At 50.5% G+C, this 19,509-nt stretch overlaps 1 protein-coding gene across 1 annotated transcript in view; it reads left to right on the top strand.

The window, feature by feature from the left end:
• The window catches only part of CCDC108 (coiled-coil domain containing 108), a 32,350-nt gene extending 16,097 nt beyond the window's left edge, over nucleotides 1-16,253 (top strand). Inside the window, exons 18-34 of the mRNA XM_009706613.1 lie at nucleotides 1-132; nucleotides 953-1,081; nucleotides 1,411-1,587; nucleotides 2,259-2,315; nucleotides 5,720-5,798; nucleotides 6,204-6,314; nucleotides 7,103-7,294; nucleotides 8,036-8,194; nucleotides 9,527-9,670; nucleotides 10,121-10,237; nucleotides 10,843-10,989; nucleotides 11,478-11,543; nucleotides 13,179-13,393; nucleotides 13,765-13,914; nucleotides 14,451-14,735; nucleotides 15,412-15,549; nucleotides 16,217-16,253. Of these exons, the coding sequence (XP_009704915.1) occupies nucleotides 1-132; nucleotides 953-1,081; nucleotides 1,411-1,587; nucleotides 2,259-2,315; nucleotides 5,720-5,798; nucleotides 6,204-6,314; nucleotides 7,103-7,294; nucleotides 8,036-8,194; nucleotides 9,527-9,670; nucleotides 10,121-10,237; nucleotides 10,843-10,989; nucleotides 11,478-11,543; nucleotides 13,179-13,393; nucleotides 13,765-13,914; nucleotides 14,451-14,735; nucleotides 15,412-15,549; nucleotides 16,217-16,253 (2,335 nt within the window). The remainder of the gene's footprint in view (nucleotides 133-952; nucleotides 1,082-1,410; nucleotides 1,588-2,258; nucleotides 2,316-5,719; nucleotides 5,799-6,203; nucleotides 6,315-7,102; nucleotides 7,295-8,035; nucleotides 8,195-9,526; nucleotides 9,671-10,120; nucleotides 10,238-10,842; nucleotides 10,990-11,477; nucleotides 11,544-13,178; nucleotides 13,394-13,764; nucleotides 13,915-14,450; nucleotides 14,736-15,411; nucleotides 15,550-16,216) is intronic.
• Nucleotides 16,254-19,509: the final 3,256 nt, after the last annotated feature.

The raw sequence follows: 19,509 nt of genomic DNA, 5'->3' as shown, positions 1-19,509 counted from the left end.
TTCAGCAGGGAGTGCCTGTGGTATCAGCAAGTTGCACCTCTGGAAGCTCTTTTCCTTGGACATACTGAATGAATACTTGGAGCGAGACCCAACTCCCAGTGAGCTCACCTACAGAGTTCCCACAAGGCACAGGTGAGATGAGGAAATAGCTCGGAGGATCTTTCAGTCCCTTGCATGAGCCAGAGATGCTGTGGCCATTGGCTTTTGTTGCAGCTCACTGCTGCGTGGCACTCTGTTACTCCATCCTAGCCACTGCAGGCAGTTGCTCATCTCCGCTTCTCTGTTCCCTCTTCCTTGAGAGGAGCCACAGAAACAAAGAATAATTTAATTGCAATGGACCTCTAAAAGCCTTTGGTCTAACCCCTTGCTCAAAGCAGTGACAACTAGATCAGGTTGCTCAGGCCCTTGTCCAGTTCAATGCTGAATATCTCCAAGGATGAAGAAACCACAGCTTGTCTGGGTGCCTGATTCCAGTATTTGACCACTTTCATGGTAAAAACTTTTTTCCTAGTATCTGATCAGAGTATTTTGTGTTGCAACTTGTACAGTTGCTGTTCCTGAGCCCTTGCTTCATAAAGCTGAGCAAACCCAGGTCTCTTAGTCGCTCCTTGTAAGTAATGTGCTCCAGCCCTCAACCATCCAGATGGCCCTCCGCTGGACCTGCACCAGTATGTCAGTGACTTCCTTGTACTGGGGAGCTGAAAAGAAGCCTCCACTAAGCAGGACTCTCTCATGCCACTCACTCTCATTAGGCATATATAAAAGATTTTTTTGAGAAAATAAAATGGCCTGCCTTATGTCCAGTATCCTTTCTCCCAAAAGGGCCAAGAACATAACATCAGAGAAGAAGTATACGGAAGAGAGCCACTGTAGAATGACCCTTTCCCCTGTCATGCCGTGCCAACCATTCCTCCTGTCTCAACTTAATCTCTTCTTCCTCTCCTGTGACCAGCACACGCTTGATCCCTCCAGTGTACACCCCTCTCCTGCTGGATTTCAACTTTGGGGCTGCCCCGATAGGCTCAGAGCCGACCCTTGTGATGCTCCTGCTGGAGAACAAGGGTGTGGTGCCTGTGGAGTGGTAAGCAGTGCTTGCTGGAGCTCAGCCTTCTTTCTGGGGTCTGTCTGGGGGTATGGAAGTGCTCACAGGGGCCGTGAGATGCTTGCAGTTTAGTAGGGTGAATTTTGTAGGTGCGCCTTGTGCTGTGGAGCTGCAGCTGAGATCTGTTGGTGGGTCTGGGTGGGGCAGCAAGCAAGGAATAACAGAGAGTTCTGCAGGTCAGACTTGATGAAATGTGCTGTGTCCACCAGCTGGGCTAAGCTAAATATGCTGACTATGGCCTTGGGGAAGTTATGTGGCCTTGGGGAAGTTGTGTGTCCCTGATGCTGATCAGCTGACTGGTTCCCTAGGGCCTTCTTGTTTCCTTCTGATCAGAAGATGGACATGGAGCACTGGGCAGAGGATGCTGAGTTTAGCCCCCATGAGCTGCACCAGATGAGAATTCAGGACAACCAGCTCTTCAGTGTTTCTCCAAAGTCAGGGAAACTTCTTCCAGGCCAGGAGGAATCTGTCCAGCTCTCACACAGGTGATGGCAGCTATCTGGACTTCAGAGCCTCATGCTGCATACCAGGACAGCACATGCCCTCAGAGTCCCCGGTGTTTCATGATGAATCCTTTCCCTTCACATGACCCTTGCCCAGCAGAGAGTGGGCAAGTAAAAAGCCCCTGAGCGTGTCCAGTTTCTGGACCCCACAAGGCTTCTTTTCCTCAAGGGAATGTCCTTTAACACTGCAGTGCAAAAGGCATTTAGTGTGACATGCTGGGGACACTGGTCTGCCTTGACCTGACAGTTGAGGAGATGAACAAGATGCTGCACTTCCTGTGGTTTTGATTATACAGCGATATTATTTTTGTCACAAGCTAGAGCTGCTAGCCCTTGTGTGCCTGTGGAGGGTATGAAGAAAGCTGAACACTCCCCCTTTCACAGAAGACCTGGTCTGAGAAGTACTGGTGTTTCAAATGTTGTTGGCCTAGGAACTTGAGTCCCTAAATTGGTGTACGACTAAAATCAACATTGCATCACTCATTCCCACCCAAACACAACTGTCCCCCTCCCTCTTTCAGTGGCCCTTACGCAACAGTGACTCTTTAGCTGGGAAGTGAATTGTCTCTAATGTACTGTGTGACCCTGATTCTATCACCCTGGGCACAAGGTTGATTTCTAATGTTTTCCTCTCTCTCTTCTTTCACTGCTAGACATGAATTCGCTGGCACTGATAACCTTCCTGTCCTGCTTTTGGCCATGAGATTCTGGTAAGGTAGCAGGTGTCTCTGGCTTCTGTTTGCAGAACAGCAGCAGGCAGGAACTGAATTAAAAAATGTTTTCCCCAGAAGCTGCATGGCATGCAGGGGGCTGTGGCCTTCCCCTGGAATTTGCACTGGCCGGGCAGTAACACAGGGCCAAGTGGAGACAAAAGAACAATATGTGGACAAACTCGTGGTTCCAGCACAGCGTGATGTGCCAGTGCACTGGCAAAATGGCCCTTGGATGCAGCATCTGCTGGTTTCCCCAGCAAGAGAACTTTTGTTTGTTTATTTATTTATTATTAACCTTTTGTATTTTATTGGTGGTGTTACTGCAGAATTGCTTTCTGCTCCAAGCCAAGTCCAAGTCCAAAACAGCCCTTCTGGTTTTATAGTCTCTGCATGCTTCCTACATTCAAGTGTAACTCATGGACAGGATTTCTGTGCTTGCTTACTCTCATTTCATCTGCCTCACTGCGAGTTCTCCCATGCAGTGATCCTGGAGTTCAGATCTACAGCCCATCCTACTTTTCTCATAAGCAGCCTTCCTGAATCTCTCCATTTCATCAGCTCTCTATGCTCTTCAAAACTCCCTGGAATGTGCTACTCTCCAAAAGTACCACCTGCACTGGCTGCAGTTTGGAGACACACATGCTGGCACAGGGTGGCAGAGCGTCCTCTGGCTCTGAGGGTATGGAGGCAGCTGCTTCCCCAGGCCCAGAAGGTATTCCTTGCCTTCCTGGTTGGCTGCTAGTGCTGCAGCCCTGATGCCTTTGTCCACCCACCTATTTCTCCTGCCAGTGATGGAGGAGCCTCCTACTCATTCTTCCTGCTTCTTTCCTTGCTGAAGCATCCCAGAGCTGATCTGCGGTGTGTTTTCCCTCAGCATTTCCTCAGGCTTGGAACTAATTTCTCTCTCTCTCCCTCTCTTAAACTGTCAGTTAGAGTCAAATTCACCTTGTGCTCTGCCGGGCACAGCTCATGCCCGGCTGAGCCTTCCTGTCTGTCTCTGAAGTTTCCTATGAGACCATTGTGTTCACACATCTCTTTTATTTTTCTTTTCTTTCAGGACTGTTGTCAGCTGAAAATCCAACCCTTTGACCAAGCTGTTCAAACAGTGGCTTAACTGTGCCTTCCCTCAAAGCCCTTGGACAGGCTCCCTGTGCTCTGCCTGCCTGGCACAATCCTGAGAGTGGCTATGAGCATTTCACCAGCTGACCAGTGAGGGAATAGGCTGTGGAGCACAAGAAGCCCGTAGGGCACACATCCTCTCTTGCCACATAGCCAGTGGCTCTAGTGGCTACCAGAGACCACCACCCTAGTTCACGCTGTCACTGCAGAAGGGGCTGAAAAAGCATGGGAGGCCCTGGGGATGATAAAAGATCCTTGGGTGCATTGGAGCTCTGGCAGCAGAAGCTGCAGAGGCCAATCCAGAGACCTGCAGCAGTGCAGGTGGTTGCATCCTGCAGGGATGGACAGTGCCAGTAACTGCTGATATCAGAACGTAGGAGTGGAAGAGGCTTCTCCTTCTGCAGAGAGGGCAGCTGAGGAGCTGAACCCAGTATGCATTCTTTCCTTTCGGTCATGGCACGAAGAGCACAGAGCTGTCAACCGTCGTGGCAGAAACTGCCCTAAGCGTGCTCACGTGCCAGGGCTGAGCAGATCCTCACCTGGGAATCTGGTGAAACGTACAGAACATACGCTAACCTTAAGAGAAGTAAATGCCCTACTCTCACCCCGAATGTTAAGCTTCGGAAACCTGAGAAAGCAACAATAAGCAGAGGTAGAGACCATCGGGCTCGGGTATTTCTTGGTCGTTCTGTCATATTCCAAATTGCCCACCTTTCGAGCAGTGATGTTAACCAGCTGCAAGCCAATGCCTGATTTCTTGGGGAGTCCAAATTCACCTCAGTGATGGCTCTACCCATGTGGACAGATTTTGACCTCCCACTCCTCTGCTTTCCCAACAGAGCCCATCTACTTCATCTTCAGGAGGAGCTCCTTCCCCATTGCTCTTTCCCCACCCAGTGGCCAACTTTCAGTCCTGTGATGACTGGAGTTATAGATGCAACTGATTTCCCGTTGACAATTTCTTCTGGCTGCAGGATGAAACTTCTGTGGGACTTGTGTGTTACCCAATTCCTTGTGCAGTAGGGAAACAGGGCCTCCCGCTGCCTAATGTTCTCACAGGTTGTCCTTTGCCTCATCACCATAGCCTGCCTGTAAGAGCACAGCTGTGACCTTGTTCTCAGAGCTCTGGGATAGTTTGGCCAGGCGGAATCTGCAGCCCTCAGCAGCTTTAGTTGGGAAAGCCCAGCCAGCTGCAGGTGTTGCAGGATGAGGTAGGCTGGTTCCCAGAAATCACTGGAGAGAAGGGCTGGATCCCAGGGAGAATCCCTGAGCACACAGAATCTATGTGCACTTTGCTTCATAGCTGCTAATGAGGTATTGTGAGATATTGTCACCTGCAGCACATGTTCTCCAGGCAGCTCTCCTCCCTGGGGAATCTGGCATCCCTCATGCTCTAAGTCATCGCTGTGGGACAAAGTCTGTGTACTCTGGAAAGAGAACTGGTTGCAGCAGGTCTTTGCTTTTCTCCCTTTGTCTCTCTTTAACTGATAGTCCTCTAAATGTCACATTCTGTGTCTATAGAAACTGATGACAGTTCTTCCTATGCAGTTGTGGTCTGGTGGAACCCAAGTTGGCTTTTTGACTCAAGTAATATAAATGGCTGTTTCACTCCCAAAGCTCAGGAAGGTTCTTGTCCCTTTTTCCGTTGCAGTTTGAAATTGCCAGCTTTTGTCCTCCTATTTGCACTTCATCTGGCTTGCTGAGGCCCTCAGGAGGCTGATGGTCATGCAGTGCTTTGACAAGATCCCATGTGGGACCTTGTTAGTATTGTATTTTTAGACCTCTCTCCCTCCTCAGTTTGCTTATGGAGCTGAACTGGAATGGGTTGTTTTGGAGGAATCGGCATTCTCTTCCCTTTTATAAGCAGTGATACAGTATCTCCTGCAGGTGTCTATCCAAGGCATACACCTGCCATCGCGAACATCCTCTCCATCTTCTGCGTATGCACTTGAAAAATAGCCATGCTTTAGGCTTAGCTAATTGCGAATTGCAGTGGCCAAACTCCCTTTGGTTGGCCCATGCAGAGACATTACTAGCTCTGTGACAGCTTTCCAGCCTCCACCTCAAGGCAGACAGCTCAGGGGTGCTTTGGGGTGATCCTGCAGGAAATTGTGCATCATGACTCATCTCCAGCCTGATTGCAGTTTTCCCAAAATGCAGAATCCTGTGTTTCTTCCTTTCCATGAAACAGCTCTATAAATCTCTCTGCTTTGCTTGAAGTGCCTGGCAGTTGTTTCTCTAGCAGGATACTGTTGATCATTACTTGATCGCTTAAAATTCAGCTGGGACCTTCTTGCAGCTTTTGAACTGTTAGACATGTTCTTGGTGCAGACTGTCCTCCAGAGTGAGGACATCCAGATGGTCCTTTCCAAGCGGAGGCCGTTACTTATCTAAAACCCTGTCTTTCCAAAGGATTTGGCTGTCACAGCTGCACACTCCCCTACGTACAGTCCAGACACTTTCATTCATGGAGAATTGCTACCGTATACTTGCAAAGAGGAGCACTGAGGCTGGTGCCTGACACAGCAGAGAGAAAGGTACCTTCTCTCTGAAAAAAGATGCAAACCTTTCAGAGAAGAGCCAGCAGCTGAGTAGGCTCTCCATCTCCTTGCTTTTGTTCTTAGGACACACTGTCCTGGTATTACCAACTGAAATATCTGTAACTGTGTCGCCTTCAGCTTGCAAATTCCTTCAGGGTCCTCTTGCAGTTGTTAGTGATGGGGCCAAGGCCCTGTGAGAAAATGACTGTGTTTCTTTCCACTGTAGCTGAACTTCAGCGGCGTGACGGTGGAACAGGACCAGCGGTACGTTCATTTTGCATCCACTAAGCACCTCTTCACACCCATTGCCATTGGGGCCTCCCACCCCCCCACACAGGTGAGCATCCTGGGGCGAAACCCAGCAGCAAGTGGAGGGAAGGAGCTGCTGTTACTGTGCCCCAAGGACAGGCAATATCGGAGGCATTTCCCAGGAAACAGAATGGCCTCCACAGGAAAGCATCACAGCAGAACTTTGAGACTAGTACTAGGCAGAGCCTGGAAATGGCTGCTGGGGTGGCAGCAGGGAAAGCACCTCTCACCATCTCTAGTTTGACAAGATTCGGCTGTCACTCTAGCCAGAATGATTACGAGGTGTGTTGGGCTGTTCCCTTATTCTCTTGCATTGGATCTGAGTGAAAACTTGCCTAGCTGCTCCAGGCACTCTGGAAATAAATCCTAATTAGTTTTTTAGGAAATTAATTAAACTTTCTTAAAGACTTATTCAGCAAAAAGGCAGCTTTGATTCTGTTCTGCCTAATTTACTTGGGAAATGAACAAGTCTGAATTGAATTAAGATCACTTTAATACGAGTGTTTTTGCATTTCAAGTAATCAGCTTTACAGTGATCCCTTTAGCTAATTTGTATTAATTTTCTCCTAGACTGAATTTGCAGGGCACCACTTGGAGAGGCACTGTAGTTATCATTGTACACGTATGGTGATAAACCTTCAGCACAGTGTCCTATCAGAGCCTCAGTGATAAATCTTGACACTATGAGGTCTCCTCATTCTTAGGAGAAAAGCTGACTAATTAATTATTAATGCTTATCAGAGTCCTCTGGGGAAGTGTTAACTAGTTTAACTTGTGCATGGTATAATAAGCACCATGCTCTCTGACTCACTTCAGATTTATGAACTCTACAATGGTGGCTCCCTGCCTGTGATGTTTGAGGTTCAGTTGGACAACATTGTGAAGATCCAGGAGGAAAATTTTCAGCATGCTGTGTTTGTCTGCCTAACTCCTAGAGGAGAAATCCCCCCTGGCACAACAGGCCGCATTGAGTGGATCTTCTCACCACTGGAAGCTAAAACGTACTTGGTAAGACCTTCCTCATGACTGCCAGAAACCATTTCTTTCTGTTGTTGTGTGCCTAAAATTCTTTAGATCTCTTACCGATGGTTGGTCCATGTCATGCTACAGTTGAATTGAGCTCCGTTCCTCCAAGAAGCAAAGAGTCTTGATAGCACATGAGTGGCTGCTCTGGTCAGGAAACGGAGCAGATAAATTGTTATATCTCACAAGTTTCATCTTCCCAAAGAACAGATTTCTTCCACAGCCAGAGTCATCCTAGTACATATTTTTCAAGGATCAAACAGTGACTGGGGATATCAACAGTATCTGATCACATTTTTTGTTCATTGTTGGCCTCCAACAACTCCCACCAAAGAGACTGAAGTTGGTGTCTTTTATCATCGCAGCGTATGCTGCTGCAGACCTCTGGAAACAGCCTTCCCAAAGACCTCTGTCCTAGGCTGCAGGAGGCAGGCAGGGCCAGAGCTGGACCACTGTTTATTGCCCCACTCTGTGCTGGATGTGTGGAAAAATAAATAAATTTAATTTTAAAACTCCCAATTTTTGCTCCAAGAGAGTGTCCTTGCCCATTTCATACAGTAATTGGCTACTTTTCTGGGTTAGCAGGGAAGGTCAAGGTCTGAATGAGTAAAAGACACCAGATTTCTCTTTGTTCATGCATGTGGCGTATTTAGACTTATACTAGCTTATTGCACATCTCTCTCAAATATGACTCTGGACTTAAAACTCCTATCTTGCCCAAGGCAGGTTGATGTTCCCATCCACGTCCTGGAGGGTGAATCAGCTCTGATCACCTTTCAGGGAGTAGGCTACCATCCGAATACCATAGGAGAGACTGCCACATCCAGTGAAGTTTTGTCTCCTTCAGTCTTTCCAGGTTCTACCAAGCTAACTGTGCCTGGGCAGGTAAGTCCAGATATGCTGATATGAGCAGTATGATCAATCCAGAAATGTGTGAGTGACTGAAATAAGCAAGTGCCCCCATCTAGCAGTAGCCTCTGTTGCAGGAGAGTTCATTTGCCATGAGATAGAGCAAGATATTTCCCTTCCAGCAGATCATCTAGAGCCTAACTCATAAAAGCAGTTGTTCTGAAAGGTGCCTGCCTTCCAGCTTGCTGGTTCCACTGCCATTAGAACCAATAAGGCTTTAGGGTTCATTCATGTTCTGAATTTTCTATTAAAAGCTACCCCCCACCACAGCTACCTTTCTCGTTTGCAGCTCCACCACCTTTTTCTTTGGTAATTCATTCTCAGAAAGAGCGTTATACTCCTGACATAGCCTGTCAGGGCTTGGATGCCACCATTTCACAGCCAAACTCAGCTGATTCATAACCTGAACGCAGACTGCAGGATGGTCACTAATTCAGGCACATCCCGAGGAATGCACTTGTTTGACCTGTCGCTGGCTCAGCAGGAGCTTGTCTGGCCTGGCTAGAGCTGGCCCGCCAGCCTGGGCAATCTGTTGTTAAACTCAGCCACAGATCCCAGTGTAGTGAATCAGCATTAAACAGTATCAGCAGAAGCATACTCTAGGCAGGTAAAGGATTCATCCTGTGTGGTGTTAGCATGCCTGCCTTGGAGCCCAGCCACAGCTACATATGCTCTTTGGCTTCCAGCAAGGCAATTGCGTTCCTGGGTACAGCAAAGAGAAAATTACTAAAAATCTGTCTCAGGCTGCTAACGAACGTGCCATTCCACAAGGCTCTGTTGTCTGTAACCAAGAGTCATTAGCTTCTCTAATGACCAGCGTAATTAATTAGAGTTTGCAGTGTGCCTGGAGAATGGGACAGACTAGTTAACATACTAGTAGCAAGGTGTGGTAGGGAGCAGTTTCCCAAAACTCGCATTCAGGTTGATGAGGATTTTGCACAAGTACAGACCTCATGTGTTTGCCAACCAAAGTAGGAAAAGGGCTGGATTGCAAGTGCTGCGGAGAGAACCCGGGTGCTACTGGTCCTCTGTGCTCCTGAGATCCTCTCCAGCCCCAGCACCAGCGTTACGTTCTATTCATTGCTCACTCCATCCCACTGTGACAGGGGTTGTCCTCTTGCTGTAAAGAGTCGTAACCAGAGCAAAATTGAGAGAAACATAACACTCCCTCAAGTTGTTATATTAAAGGTAATATTATCTATGAATTGCTGGATAACTTAAAGATGACAGTGTGACTGTCCTTCTCCAATGGCCACATCCCATCTTCCTTCCCTGCTGTTCCTCCTGGTTTCACCTTGCTTCCTGCAGGCAGCTACCTTGTCACACCACAGGATTTGCCTTGGAAATATCCCAGATTGCACCAAAGCCAGTCGCCTTGTCTTTCTCAACAATATCTTGGAGACCAAGGCTGTGGTGTTTGCTTGGCGGATAAGCACCTGTGAAGACAAGAGGGTGAGTCTTTCCTCTGAAGCCTTCTTGCCCATCTCTGTTGTGCCACGAAAGGACTTTACAACTCCATTTTCAACCAGAAACTCAGAAATGGTCCTAGGGAATTGGCTTTTGTACTAGCTGATGAAAAGAAAGGGCAGAGAAAAGTGAAGGCAAGGGTTAGTATAGGGGAGAAAAGACAGGAATTCAGAAGGCGATTCTGAAGGCTTCAGTGAGGATACATGAACCTGGAACTACAGGATGCAATAATGAACCTTAGGATGCTGTCTACCAGTAAAGTCCATGGTTGTTCTTTGGATATATCCACTGCATGTCTGTCATATCACATACCTCCGAGAAGGGGAGGGGAGGGAATTCCCACAATCCTGTGTTTCCTGCAAAGATAAGGCACATAAGGAGTTCCCAGGACAGTGAAACAGCTCCTCTGTGGCTTGGCTTTGGTTTTTTTTCCAGGTGTTGCAGGTTGCTCCAGAGTCAGGAGTTGTGCAGCCTGGGGAGAGCATCCCCTGCTTCATCACACTGCGACCTTCCAGGAGTGCTTCTTTCTGCAGCATAGATCTGGTGTGTGAGGTGAGACCCAAGAGGTACCTGTGTATTACCATCACTTGGGCATGTCACTGCAGTTCTCAAACGGCTGGCTCCAGCAGTCAGCTACCTGCTGCTTCCAGATGAAGGAATCCTTCTTTGCTCCATAATGTTGGCCAGCACTTATTCCTGAAGATACTGAGCTGCATCTCTTCTGACGCTTTAAGTGTCTCTGTGTGGCTTATTAGATGAGGTGTAATTATGCAACATGTGGCTTTGTGAGTTGAATCCAGCTACTAGAAGTTACAATTTGAATGGCAGTGGCTTTCAGTGAACATCAGAGACTTAAATATCTGTAAAATAGCAAGTCTTGCTTCTTTAATATTAGTGGGGGCACAGACTTGCAGTAGTGTCCCTCTGGACACTTTCCAGGTGTCCTTTGGCAAGAGATTGTGTCTTCTCTGTATAACTCTTATAACAGCACTGTTCTCTCCCCTTCCTGCCACTGGAAGACATGGAAAGGGAGTGGGTTTCTGGCTGGGACCTCCTGGAAGGGAGGAATTGGTGACAGGCATGGACTTGAGCCAGAGTGTGTGTAACTTGCAGCTCCTTTCTAGCCCTGCTCCCTTCAGTCATGGTTTGCTTCACAGGTATACATCCAGGAGTCCCTGGTTGAGTACCAGAAGGATCTGCAGGAGTGGGAAAAGGAGCAGGAACGGCAGGCTGTGGAATTCACCATCACAGAGAAGGACCTTGGGACTAAGAAGAAGCCAAAGTCATCTGCAGGCATAAGTGCTGCCAGAACTTTACACGAGGTTAGCTCAGCTCAGAAAGAGCAGCCAGGGTCAACAAGAAATGTTCTTTAAGAAAATCTAGGCAAGTTGGTATGAGGGCATGAGGCTCTGATCTACTCAAGATCTCATAGCTGGTCTACAGATAGTGGAAAATGAGGTCTTGGTTTCTAGTCAAGAATCACCTTACAAACGCTGAAATTGCTAATGACCATCTGAAATTTGGAAGCGCAGGAGAAGCCTTAGAAAAAACAAAGCCAGTGGCTCTAGAAATCAATGGTTTGATTTTTAACCATGAATAAGCACTGGAGAGAAATGTGTTACTACCAGTAAGAATGTGGCCTGAGTGAAGAACAGGAGGATGAGATCATTGACTCTCAGCTGGGACAAAGTAAAACAAAATCCTGGAGTCTTGTTCTGCTCTATATCTTTCCTACATGGCAATTTGGCAATTTCTCTTACTTTCCCCAACCCCCCCCCCCCTTTCTTTTCAGAGGTCATCAAATTCTGCTGAGATAGAAAATGTTCCCGAATCCTCAGCTGTGATCAGGAAATACAAGGTAAGTCGGGCCTGTCTCACCCATAGTAGAATCAAACTGACTGCTTTAGAAAAGAGGCAGATGCTGGATATCACAGCGTGGGAGCCTGGACAGAGAGCACAGCAGGATTTGTAGCTTCAAGGCTTTAGGAGACAGACTGTTTGGAGGAGCTACAAGAATCAGACTGTCTGGCTGTGTCCTGTGGGCAGTAACTTTCCAGCTGAGGTGAACGGAAAGTGAAATTGGAACCAAATGTCTACCCATGACTGGAGAAAGGGGGAAAGGTTTTGAATAAACAGAAAAGATGCACATGAGCGGGGCAGTTAGTACCTGGACTGGTTTCACACTGGGGCCACAATGGAATGTGTGCCATGACAGAAAGCGGCAGGACCTTGGTGTGACATGGTGCAGACTTTGTCCTCACCGCTAAACAAGCCGTGCTCTGTGCCCTGGGAGAAGCTGCAGGCACAGCAGTCTGTGGAAAGCTTTAAAACTCAATTTACCTGGTTCATCTCTGTTTCCCTTCAAGTTTGCACAACTGTCTCTTCCAACAGCAGTGGCAAGGTGTGAAACAAATCCCAGTGTACGCTCTGCAGAACTGCCTGGGCCCAAAGGCAGAGCCACGCTGCATCTACAGCCATCAGCAGGACGTGCTGTGGGAATGATGGGGCTTGTGGAGAACCAGCTAACCCAAGATGTGGAATGCTTAAGGGGAGCTGACGTGAGGCTGGGCCTGAGCAGATCGACTCAGCGAGGGGACATAGCTTGTTATCTCAGGACTGCTGCCGTAGTAAGGCTGTAGCAGCATTCCTGGGACACTGTGAAGTGCCTCTGCATGCCCTGCACTGTCCTGTGTGAAAGTGTCAGCTTGGGGCAGCTCTAGCTTGGACTGTCTGCCCTGTGCTCTTAGGTGCGATCAGTGATACAGGTCAGGACATTCACTGCGGTGAACATAAGGATGGTTGGGGGAAAGTAACATCAGTTTCATTTAGTCCTACAGGGGTTTAGCTCCTAGTGATAATTTGGAGCCTGCAATCTCCTGCTGTGTCTGTATCAGGAGCGGTGAAAGCCTCTGGCCTCGTTCCCACAGGCTGGACAGCTATGTCTCAAAGGTCACTGAAGTCCTGTGATGCCTGAGGACTTCTACAGAGCTGGGTGTGTCCTTCTGCCCCAAGCTTCTGGACTACTCCCATCCTAAGAAACTTCCCCCAAACTGACCACTGGTAATGCAACCTCAAGCTGGCCCTTGTAGTGTGCCTGGAGTCAGTTTCTGTTTTCCTTCCAGGCTCAATTTCTGCATACATTCCTGCACATCCCTTCTCCCACAGCACTCCCGCTGTGCTCAGAAGAGCAGAGATGATCTCCTGGATCACAGTACAACAGCCCTGGGCACCCTAGGGAGACCCTGAAGCCCTGCTGACACTTGGGGCTGGCACACTAGGCAGTGAGGAGGGAGCCGACCTGATTTCCAGCCCAGCTGCTTGTGCCTGGTAGCAGCACTGCAGTGCCAAGATCATTTTGATGCTGTTTCCTGTCCAGGATCTGGTAGTTCTGGCTGCCGGGCATTCCAGTTCTCATGCCTGTGCTCACACCTACACCAGCCTGCCTGTGGCCAAAGGACCCACTAAGTACCTGCTGTTTCTTTCTCTCCAACAGACATTACCCCCTATGAAAAACCACCCTATGCCCAATCTGCCAGCTGGACACTTTCAGAGGAGGCTGCTGTTGGACAAAGAAGCCAGCCGGGTGTGGATCAAACCAGAGCCTCCCAAGCCCATCCTCTTACACCTTGGTGTGACAGCCAGGTCCTACTCTATTGAGGACTTCTTCAGCAACTTCACCTCAGAGATCCCCAAATACTTCTTGTCCCGGTAAGAGATCCAGCTTTTTGGATTGGCATCTTCATCTGAGCCAGAGCTGCCCATGCTGTGATATGGACCGAACTTGGAGCTCTGCTCTGTTCCTCTCCAGTGTCTCAGTATTAGACAAGAGGTGTCTTGCTTTCCCCAGCATTAGCTGACGTGAGCTGTTTCTCTCCCTCCCTCAAAATGGAGATACTATCAGAGCTCAGTGCTCCCCTCTTATGACAGTGTCCCCACCGCTGTCACAAATGCCGCAGCTCCCACTCCTCCCCTTGTTCTCTGCACGATTCCCTACTTGCCTGCAGTGCTGCTGCTCTGCCAGGGGGATGCAGGTCTTTGGTAGTTCGGTGACACTGATGGAACAACTCCTTCTTTCTCAGCCCCTTCAGCGGCCGGCCCTTGGACAGCAAGTTTGTGTGTGGGAGTAAGGACAGAGACAGGATGGATGTGGAGCCCAAATGGCTGTCCCTGGCTTCTGCTTCCAAACAGGAGTTGCAGATAGTGACTGACATACTCACAGGTGTTATCAGGTGCGTGTCCCTTTATCTTCACCTGGTTTAGGAGCCCCTGTTCTCCAGGGGAGTGCATGGCCAGCCCTCTGCTAATCCCAGAGGAGTCTGTGCACTCCTGCTGCACCAGAACAGGGGATCCAGCCTGCCAAAGACTGCCCTGGGGACTACGAGCTCAGAAGTCCTGGTGTGACAGCCAAAGGCAGGGTCTTGCTCCCCAGCCAGAGGCTGGGCCCATCTCTGCATAGTGAACAGTGTCACTGCCCAGCAACCAGGGCACTCTGCCTGCTATGATCTTGGGAACAGGCTGCATTGGGATTCACCTATTTTGTCTGTCAGCTGCAGAAATGTAAAGAACCAGTGCTGGGGAGGCAAAGGTAGTTTCCTTAGCTCAAGCTATCTTGCTGCCTCCCTTAGGCCCAGAAAGCAAGAAGGCACAGACTAAACACTGACATCAGCCAGGGTTTTCCTCTGATTTGTACTGTCTTGTAATGATCCTCTGGGGTCATACAGATACCTGATTTGCTCGGACTTGTCCCTTATTTTCCTCCTCCCAGAGGCCTCCTGGAGAACACCCAGTTCCATGACGCAGTGAGAAGAAGCCTGGATGAGCCCATTCCATATTTTTCCCAGTTCCAGCGTGAAGAATCAGCAGAGCTCCAGGACAGGAGACAGTGCTCTATGGTCCCCTCCAGGGTCTCTGCTTTGCCAGATCATTACCCTGAGAAGGACGGAGAGAGGAAAGAATTGAGGCAGGAAGCGTCTCCCAACAATGACTTGCTGGAGTCTTGGGAGATTTTTCACCACGAGCAGTTGAGGGAGCAGAAGGAGATGATGAGCAGGTGAGGAAGATCTCACACATAAAGGCAAGAGCTGCATAGGCAGGAGAGCCATAGCGGCACACTGCTTGGCTAGAAACCCATTTCACCTTCAGCCCTGTGGCATTTCTGCTGGGGTGTTCTCTGTGCTCCAGGTGGAAATGGATGCTAGCCCACGTAGCCAGCCTCTCGTGAGTGCGGTTTGTGAAGAGCGCAGGTTTGCCGTGTTTTGGCATTGAGCTATGGGCAGTGCCAGGATGCTGGTAGTGAGCGAAGCCTGCTTCACACTCGGACAGTCCTGGCTGTATTAGACATTAGAGTGCAGTGTGTGCTCACCTTACCTTTTATTTTCACTGCAGTATTTCATCACCTTGCATTTACTGTGGCTACTCCCTTGCACACTGCTACAGGTCACAAGCATATGCACAAATACTAACTACAGCACAGCTTGGAGGGAGAAACCAGTAAAACCACAGTCACCCAGCTCTGTCGGAGGTCAGGGCCTGACGCCAGCTGGTGGCAGTTCTAGGAGAAGGGTCAGCACCCCATTGCTCAAGTCTTTGGTTCATTGGCCTCAACGTGTAGGAAACAGTGTGCGCTCCACTGCTGTGCCTGATGTGTCCTGGGAGGAGTCGCAGCAAGCAGCCTCCCTTATCTGCTTTCTGATAGCTGTCCTCTGCCTGTACTTTTGCCCCTCCAGGCAGCCGGCCCTTGGCACCCTGGTGGAGCTGGTGCTGGAAAACACACTGCAGAATATCCTGATCGAAGCCAGCCGTGGGGAGGTGGTGCTGACAGCCCGGCCCAGGGTCATTGCTTTACCCCCCAGCCCTTTCCGAAGGTAACAGAGCATATCTGTGCTGTGATGGGGCACAGGACCTGTCCTTAATATGTCAGGCTGAAGCACAGCCCGTTTTCTAGACCACGTGGATTAGCTGGATCGCTGCCTGTCAATGCCGAGGCTGCCTGTGCAAAAGGGGGAATCCACTCCCACAGCTTCTGCCCCTTCTTGGCTTGTCCTGACCCACAGAGCCTTTCTGTGGACCCGAGACCATCATGTAGCTCTGGGGCAGGGCCCTGTGAGTGAGCGGCTGGCAGAAGGGGCTGGCCTGGGGCACTGGAGAGGCCAGCACAAAGAGGGTCTCCTGGGAAAAAGAGGTCAAGGAACAGCGCAGCTTCTGACAGCAGAAAGGAGGCAAAGCTTTTGTACTCCAAGATGGTGGGGGATCTAGTTAGGTTGAGAGAATGGCCACTGGTGGGGAGGCAGATTTGGGGCTGAGGGCAAAGCACGAGGATTTGCCTCAGCCTGGGGAGAAGTGCAGGGAGATGGGATTGAGGGAGGATGGGAGAGCATTGTTGGATGGAGATGTCATCTCCAGAGCTGCAGGAGTCTTGTCTAGATAGACGATGGGTGCTCCCTGTGATCCCTCAGGGAGGGATGATTGCCTGGGGGGAGGCAGCAGCAGGTTTCACTCTCCTCACTCTAAAAGCAATCTCTCCTTCTTCAGAATCACCAGTTCAGCACCTCCACCTTCAAGAGCATAGCTGCTGGGCACCGTACTGCTTGAGCTCTTCAAGCACATCAACTGTCTCCACTCTTCATCCCGTCCTTGTGATGCCCAGAGCAACTCTGATCCTCCCACCCCATCACCTGAGCTCAGCATGGGCTGCCTCTGAGGAGGTATGTCCTGATGATGTCCTCAGCTCCAATTTGAATCCTCTGGCAACTCCACAGCAGAGTTCATGAGATCTCTCCTCTCTGTGTCCGGCCACATCATCGGAGAATCAGCTTTCTGTGTTACAGGGAGCACATGGACAACCTCTGTGACTGTTCCCGCTGCCCCCAGTTTGTACCAGCTGGGAGAGGAGTGGAATCTGCTTTGAAATATAGCTGAGGAAGAACTGACAGCTGGGCATTCAGGTGCTGGGCCCCTGCCAACATCAGTAGGACACAGGTACTGAATCCTCCTCCCCTCCTTGCTCCAGCGGCTGCTGCAGGTCCCACATACAGCAACCCAGCCCAAGAGAGCAGCCGCAGCACCATCTACCACACTCTGCAGCCCAATAAAAGCAGCTTGGCCTCTGGACACGCAGACACCGGCGTGTAACATATGTCATCGATGCGTCTGGGTTTGGGAGCACCCTGGACAAGCTGTTCACTTTTCAAACTGCAAACAGGCTGTCACTTGGGGAAGGGGATGCTTTGAGTCTTGACCTGACATAGGGGTCTGGCAGGCTGCGGGAGGGTGTCACTGTGAAGGACCCGGGTGTGTCACAGCCGGGAGGTGGCAGTGTGAGTTGTCGGAGATCCCAGGTGCCAGCGCAGAGCCGAGCCTGGTGCCGGGCACGGACTGCCTCCTCCCTCCGGCTGTGCCAGGCAGCGGGGCTGGGTGTGCAGCATCTCCCCTCTTCTGCAGCCCTGCTATGGGCTCTGCGACGTGGGGCTTCACCCAGCCACCCTGCTCTGGTGGGGATGCAGCTGGTGTCCCCCTCCAAACCCTCCTGCCCTGTGTTCCCAGTGCCACCGCCCAGCCAAGACCACAGCTGCACCTTCTCCCCTTGCAGCCCCAGAGAAGATCATGCACAAGGAGCTGCGGAGGGGAGGGCTTTGCCCTGCTTGGCAGAGGGGAGATGCCTGCTGTGCCCACGGGTGCTGCAGCTCAGGCAGCATCACCCCAGTGCTCCGCTGTCTGCAGGAGCCCTGTGTGTGTAACCGTTACTAAGCCCCAGGGCCGAGCTGTTCCTGTTGTCAGAGATATGGCAAAGGCACTGCCAGCTCCTGAGCTCAGCCTGGGTGCCTGGGGCCTTCACGTGGGTCCTTCTCATGAGAAGTACAGACCCTATCCTCCCTCCCCAACGCGCTGGGTGCCAAGTCTCCTACATCACAGCAGCTTTTCTGTCCTACTGTGGGCTTTGGCTGGTGATGAACAGGAGATGGGGTACCACCTCCTTCCTCCCCAGCTCAAAGAAGAAGCAGGCCCTGGCTGTTCAGTCCAGTTGGGGTGACTGTGCCTAGTCCAGGCTCCTCACTAGGATTTGCTCACTACAGATGCTCTGTAGTCCTGTGACAGGCTTCCCAAATGTGTAACATGGCAGGAGCATCATGATTGTCCTAAAGTAGGTTCAATCCAGCTGCCTGGAGGAGCCCAAGAGCGGGTTGGAGCAGTGGAGACAGGGTGAATGAGTTTGTCCATCCTCAGACCTGCTGCGTGATCTGATGCTCTCTGGACTGCGTCACCGTTAACTCCTCTGCCTTGTGGGACAGATAGGCCAACGTGGGAAATGCTGTGTGTCAGTCTGCTGTGACACCCAGGAGCGAATGGATGGAGCCTGACTGCAGACACATGTGCAGGGAATTATTTTTTTTTGTCATTAAAGCTCCTATCCTCCCCACTTTCCCATGCTGAATGCGGCCTGGACCTGGAGAAAAGGGAACTGGCACTGTACTTGCCTGTTGGAACACTATCAGAGGTAAATTCACTTCTTTTATTAGTGTCTCTCTAGTAGGAGAGAGCCTTTAGCAACCAATGAGTCATGGAATAAGAGATTTGAGACCTACCTACACCTCTGAGAGAGAAATCTTTCTTCCTTCTGCTCTTTGCGGGGGGGCTGAGATGGTGGTGTGTCACCTCTGTTCTAGGTCTCCTCTGGTGCCTGTCAACCAGAACCACTCAGCGTGCACTAAGCAAAGCCATTAGCAGCTGTCACACACTTTTCTGCTTTTATCCTCATCCCAAGTTAAAAATACACCAAGGACAGCCCCTTCCCCAGGTTGTGGAAATTCCTGTGTCCTCTTCTCAAGCTGGGAACTAGACCCTGACCCTGGTTTTCGAAAACACTCCCATGTATGACCGAGCCACACCGCTGGCCCTTTGGCAAAGGGAGTGGGAGACAGCAGCACCCCCAGGCACTGCTGGGGGTGAGCTCTGCAGAGTAGGGAGCCCACAGCCGTGCACTCACCCGGGGGCTTCAGTGCTTCCCTGCTGCTCCTCCCCACGCTTGAATCTTGGGGGCAGTGGTGAGGTGAAGGGTGCAGGGTGAAATGCGCAGGTCTGACAGGGAGGGTTTCTTCCTTAGCAAGAGGCTTTGTCGCTACCCACTGCCAAGGGTGAAGGCGATGAACCGTGGGACTGTCGTAGAGCCAGACCTACAGCCCAGCTCCCAGAAGAGGGGAGAAGCCCTGTCTCTGCTAATCATGTTTGGGTCTCAGACAGGAGGAAGTCTAAGCCTGTTGTACTGGCTCCTAGGGCTGGATTTGGCCCAACACCAGCCACATTTCTAACAACGTGCATCTCTCTAATGGACATATTGTAGATATGGGTCCTGCTTCTTCCCAGTGGTGTTCAGGCAGTGAAGTGGGGTCATGTTCCCATGGGGCTGGGGGTTTGGTGGGCAGGCTGCCGCAGGTACATGGTTGATGTGAGTGTGAACCTGGCAAAGTAACGGGGCTCCCCTCCTCCTTGTGCTCGTTATCAGGAGTGCTCAGTCATCAGGCAGTTAATGCAATGTACAACAGGCCTTTTCTTCTTGGCTGTTAGTCCTGGCTCCTAGGGAGGGGTGAAATGGCCTTGGGGCAGGTGGGCGACAGAAGCTATCCCGAATCCCATTAAAACATTTAACACCTGCTGAATCGTGCTATTGTCTGGGAGATAAAGGGAAGGGAACAAAGCTGCTCTTGGTCTTCCCTGCCAGGGTGTCTGCAAGGCTCTGCTGGGGAGCCTGAATTCCCTGCAAAGACCCACTTGGCCAGGCTCTGTGTCCATGTGGGGGAGGTGGCAGTGTTAAGGGACAGTCCCCTGGG

Source organism: Cariama cristata, unplaced genomic scaffold (genome assembly GCF_000690535.1).
Source record: "Cariama cristata isolate BGI_N322 unplaced genomic scaffold, ASM69053v1 scaffold15730, whole genome shotgun sequence".
Lineage (NCBI taxonomy): Eukaryota > Metazoa > Chordata > Aves > Cariamiformes > Cariamidae > Cariama > Cariama cristata.
This window is presented reverse-complemented; position numbering and strand designations above follow the sequence as displayed.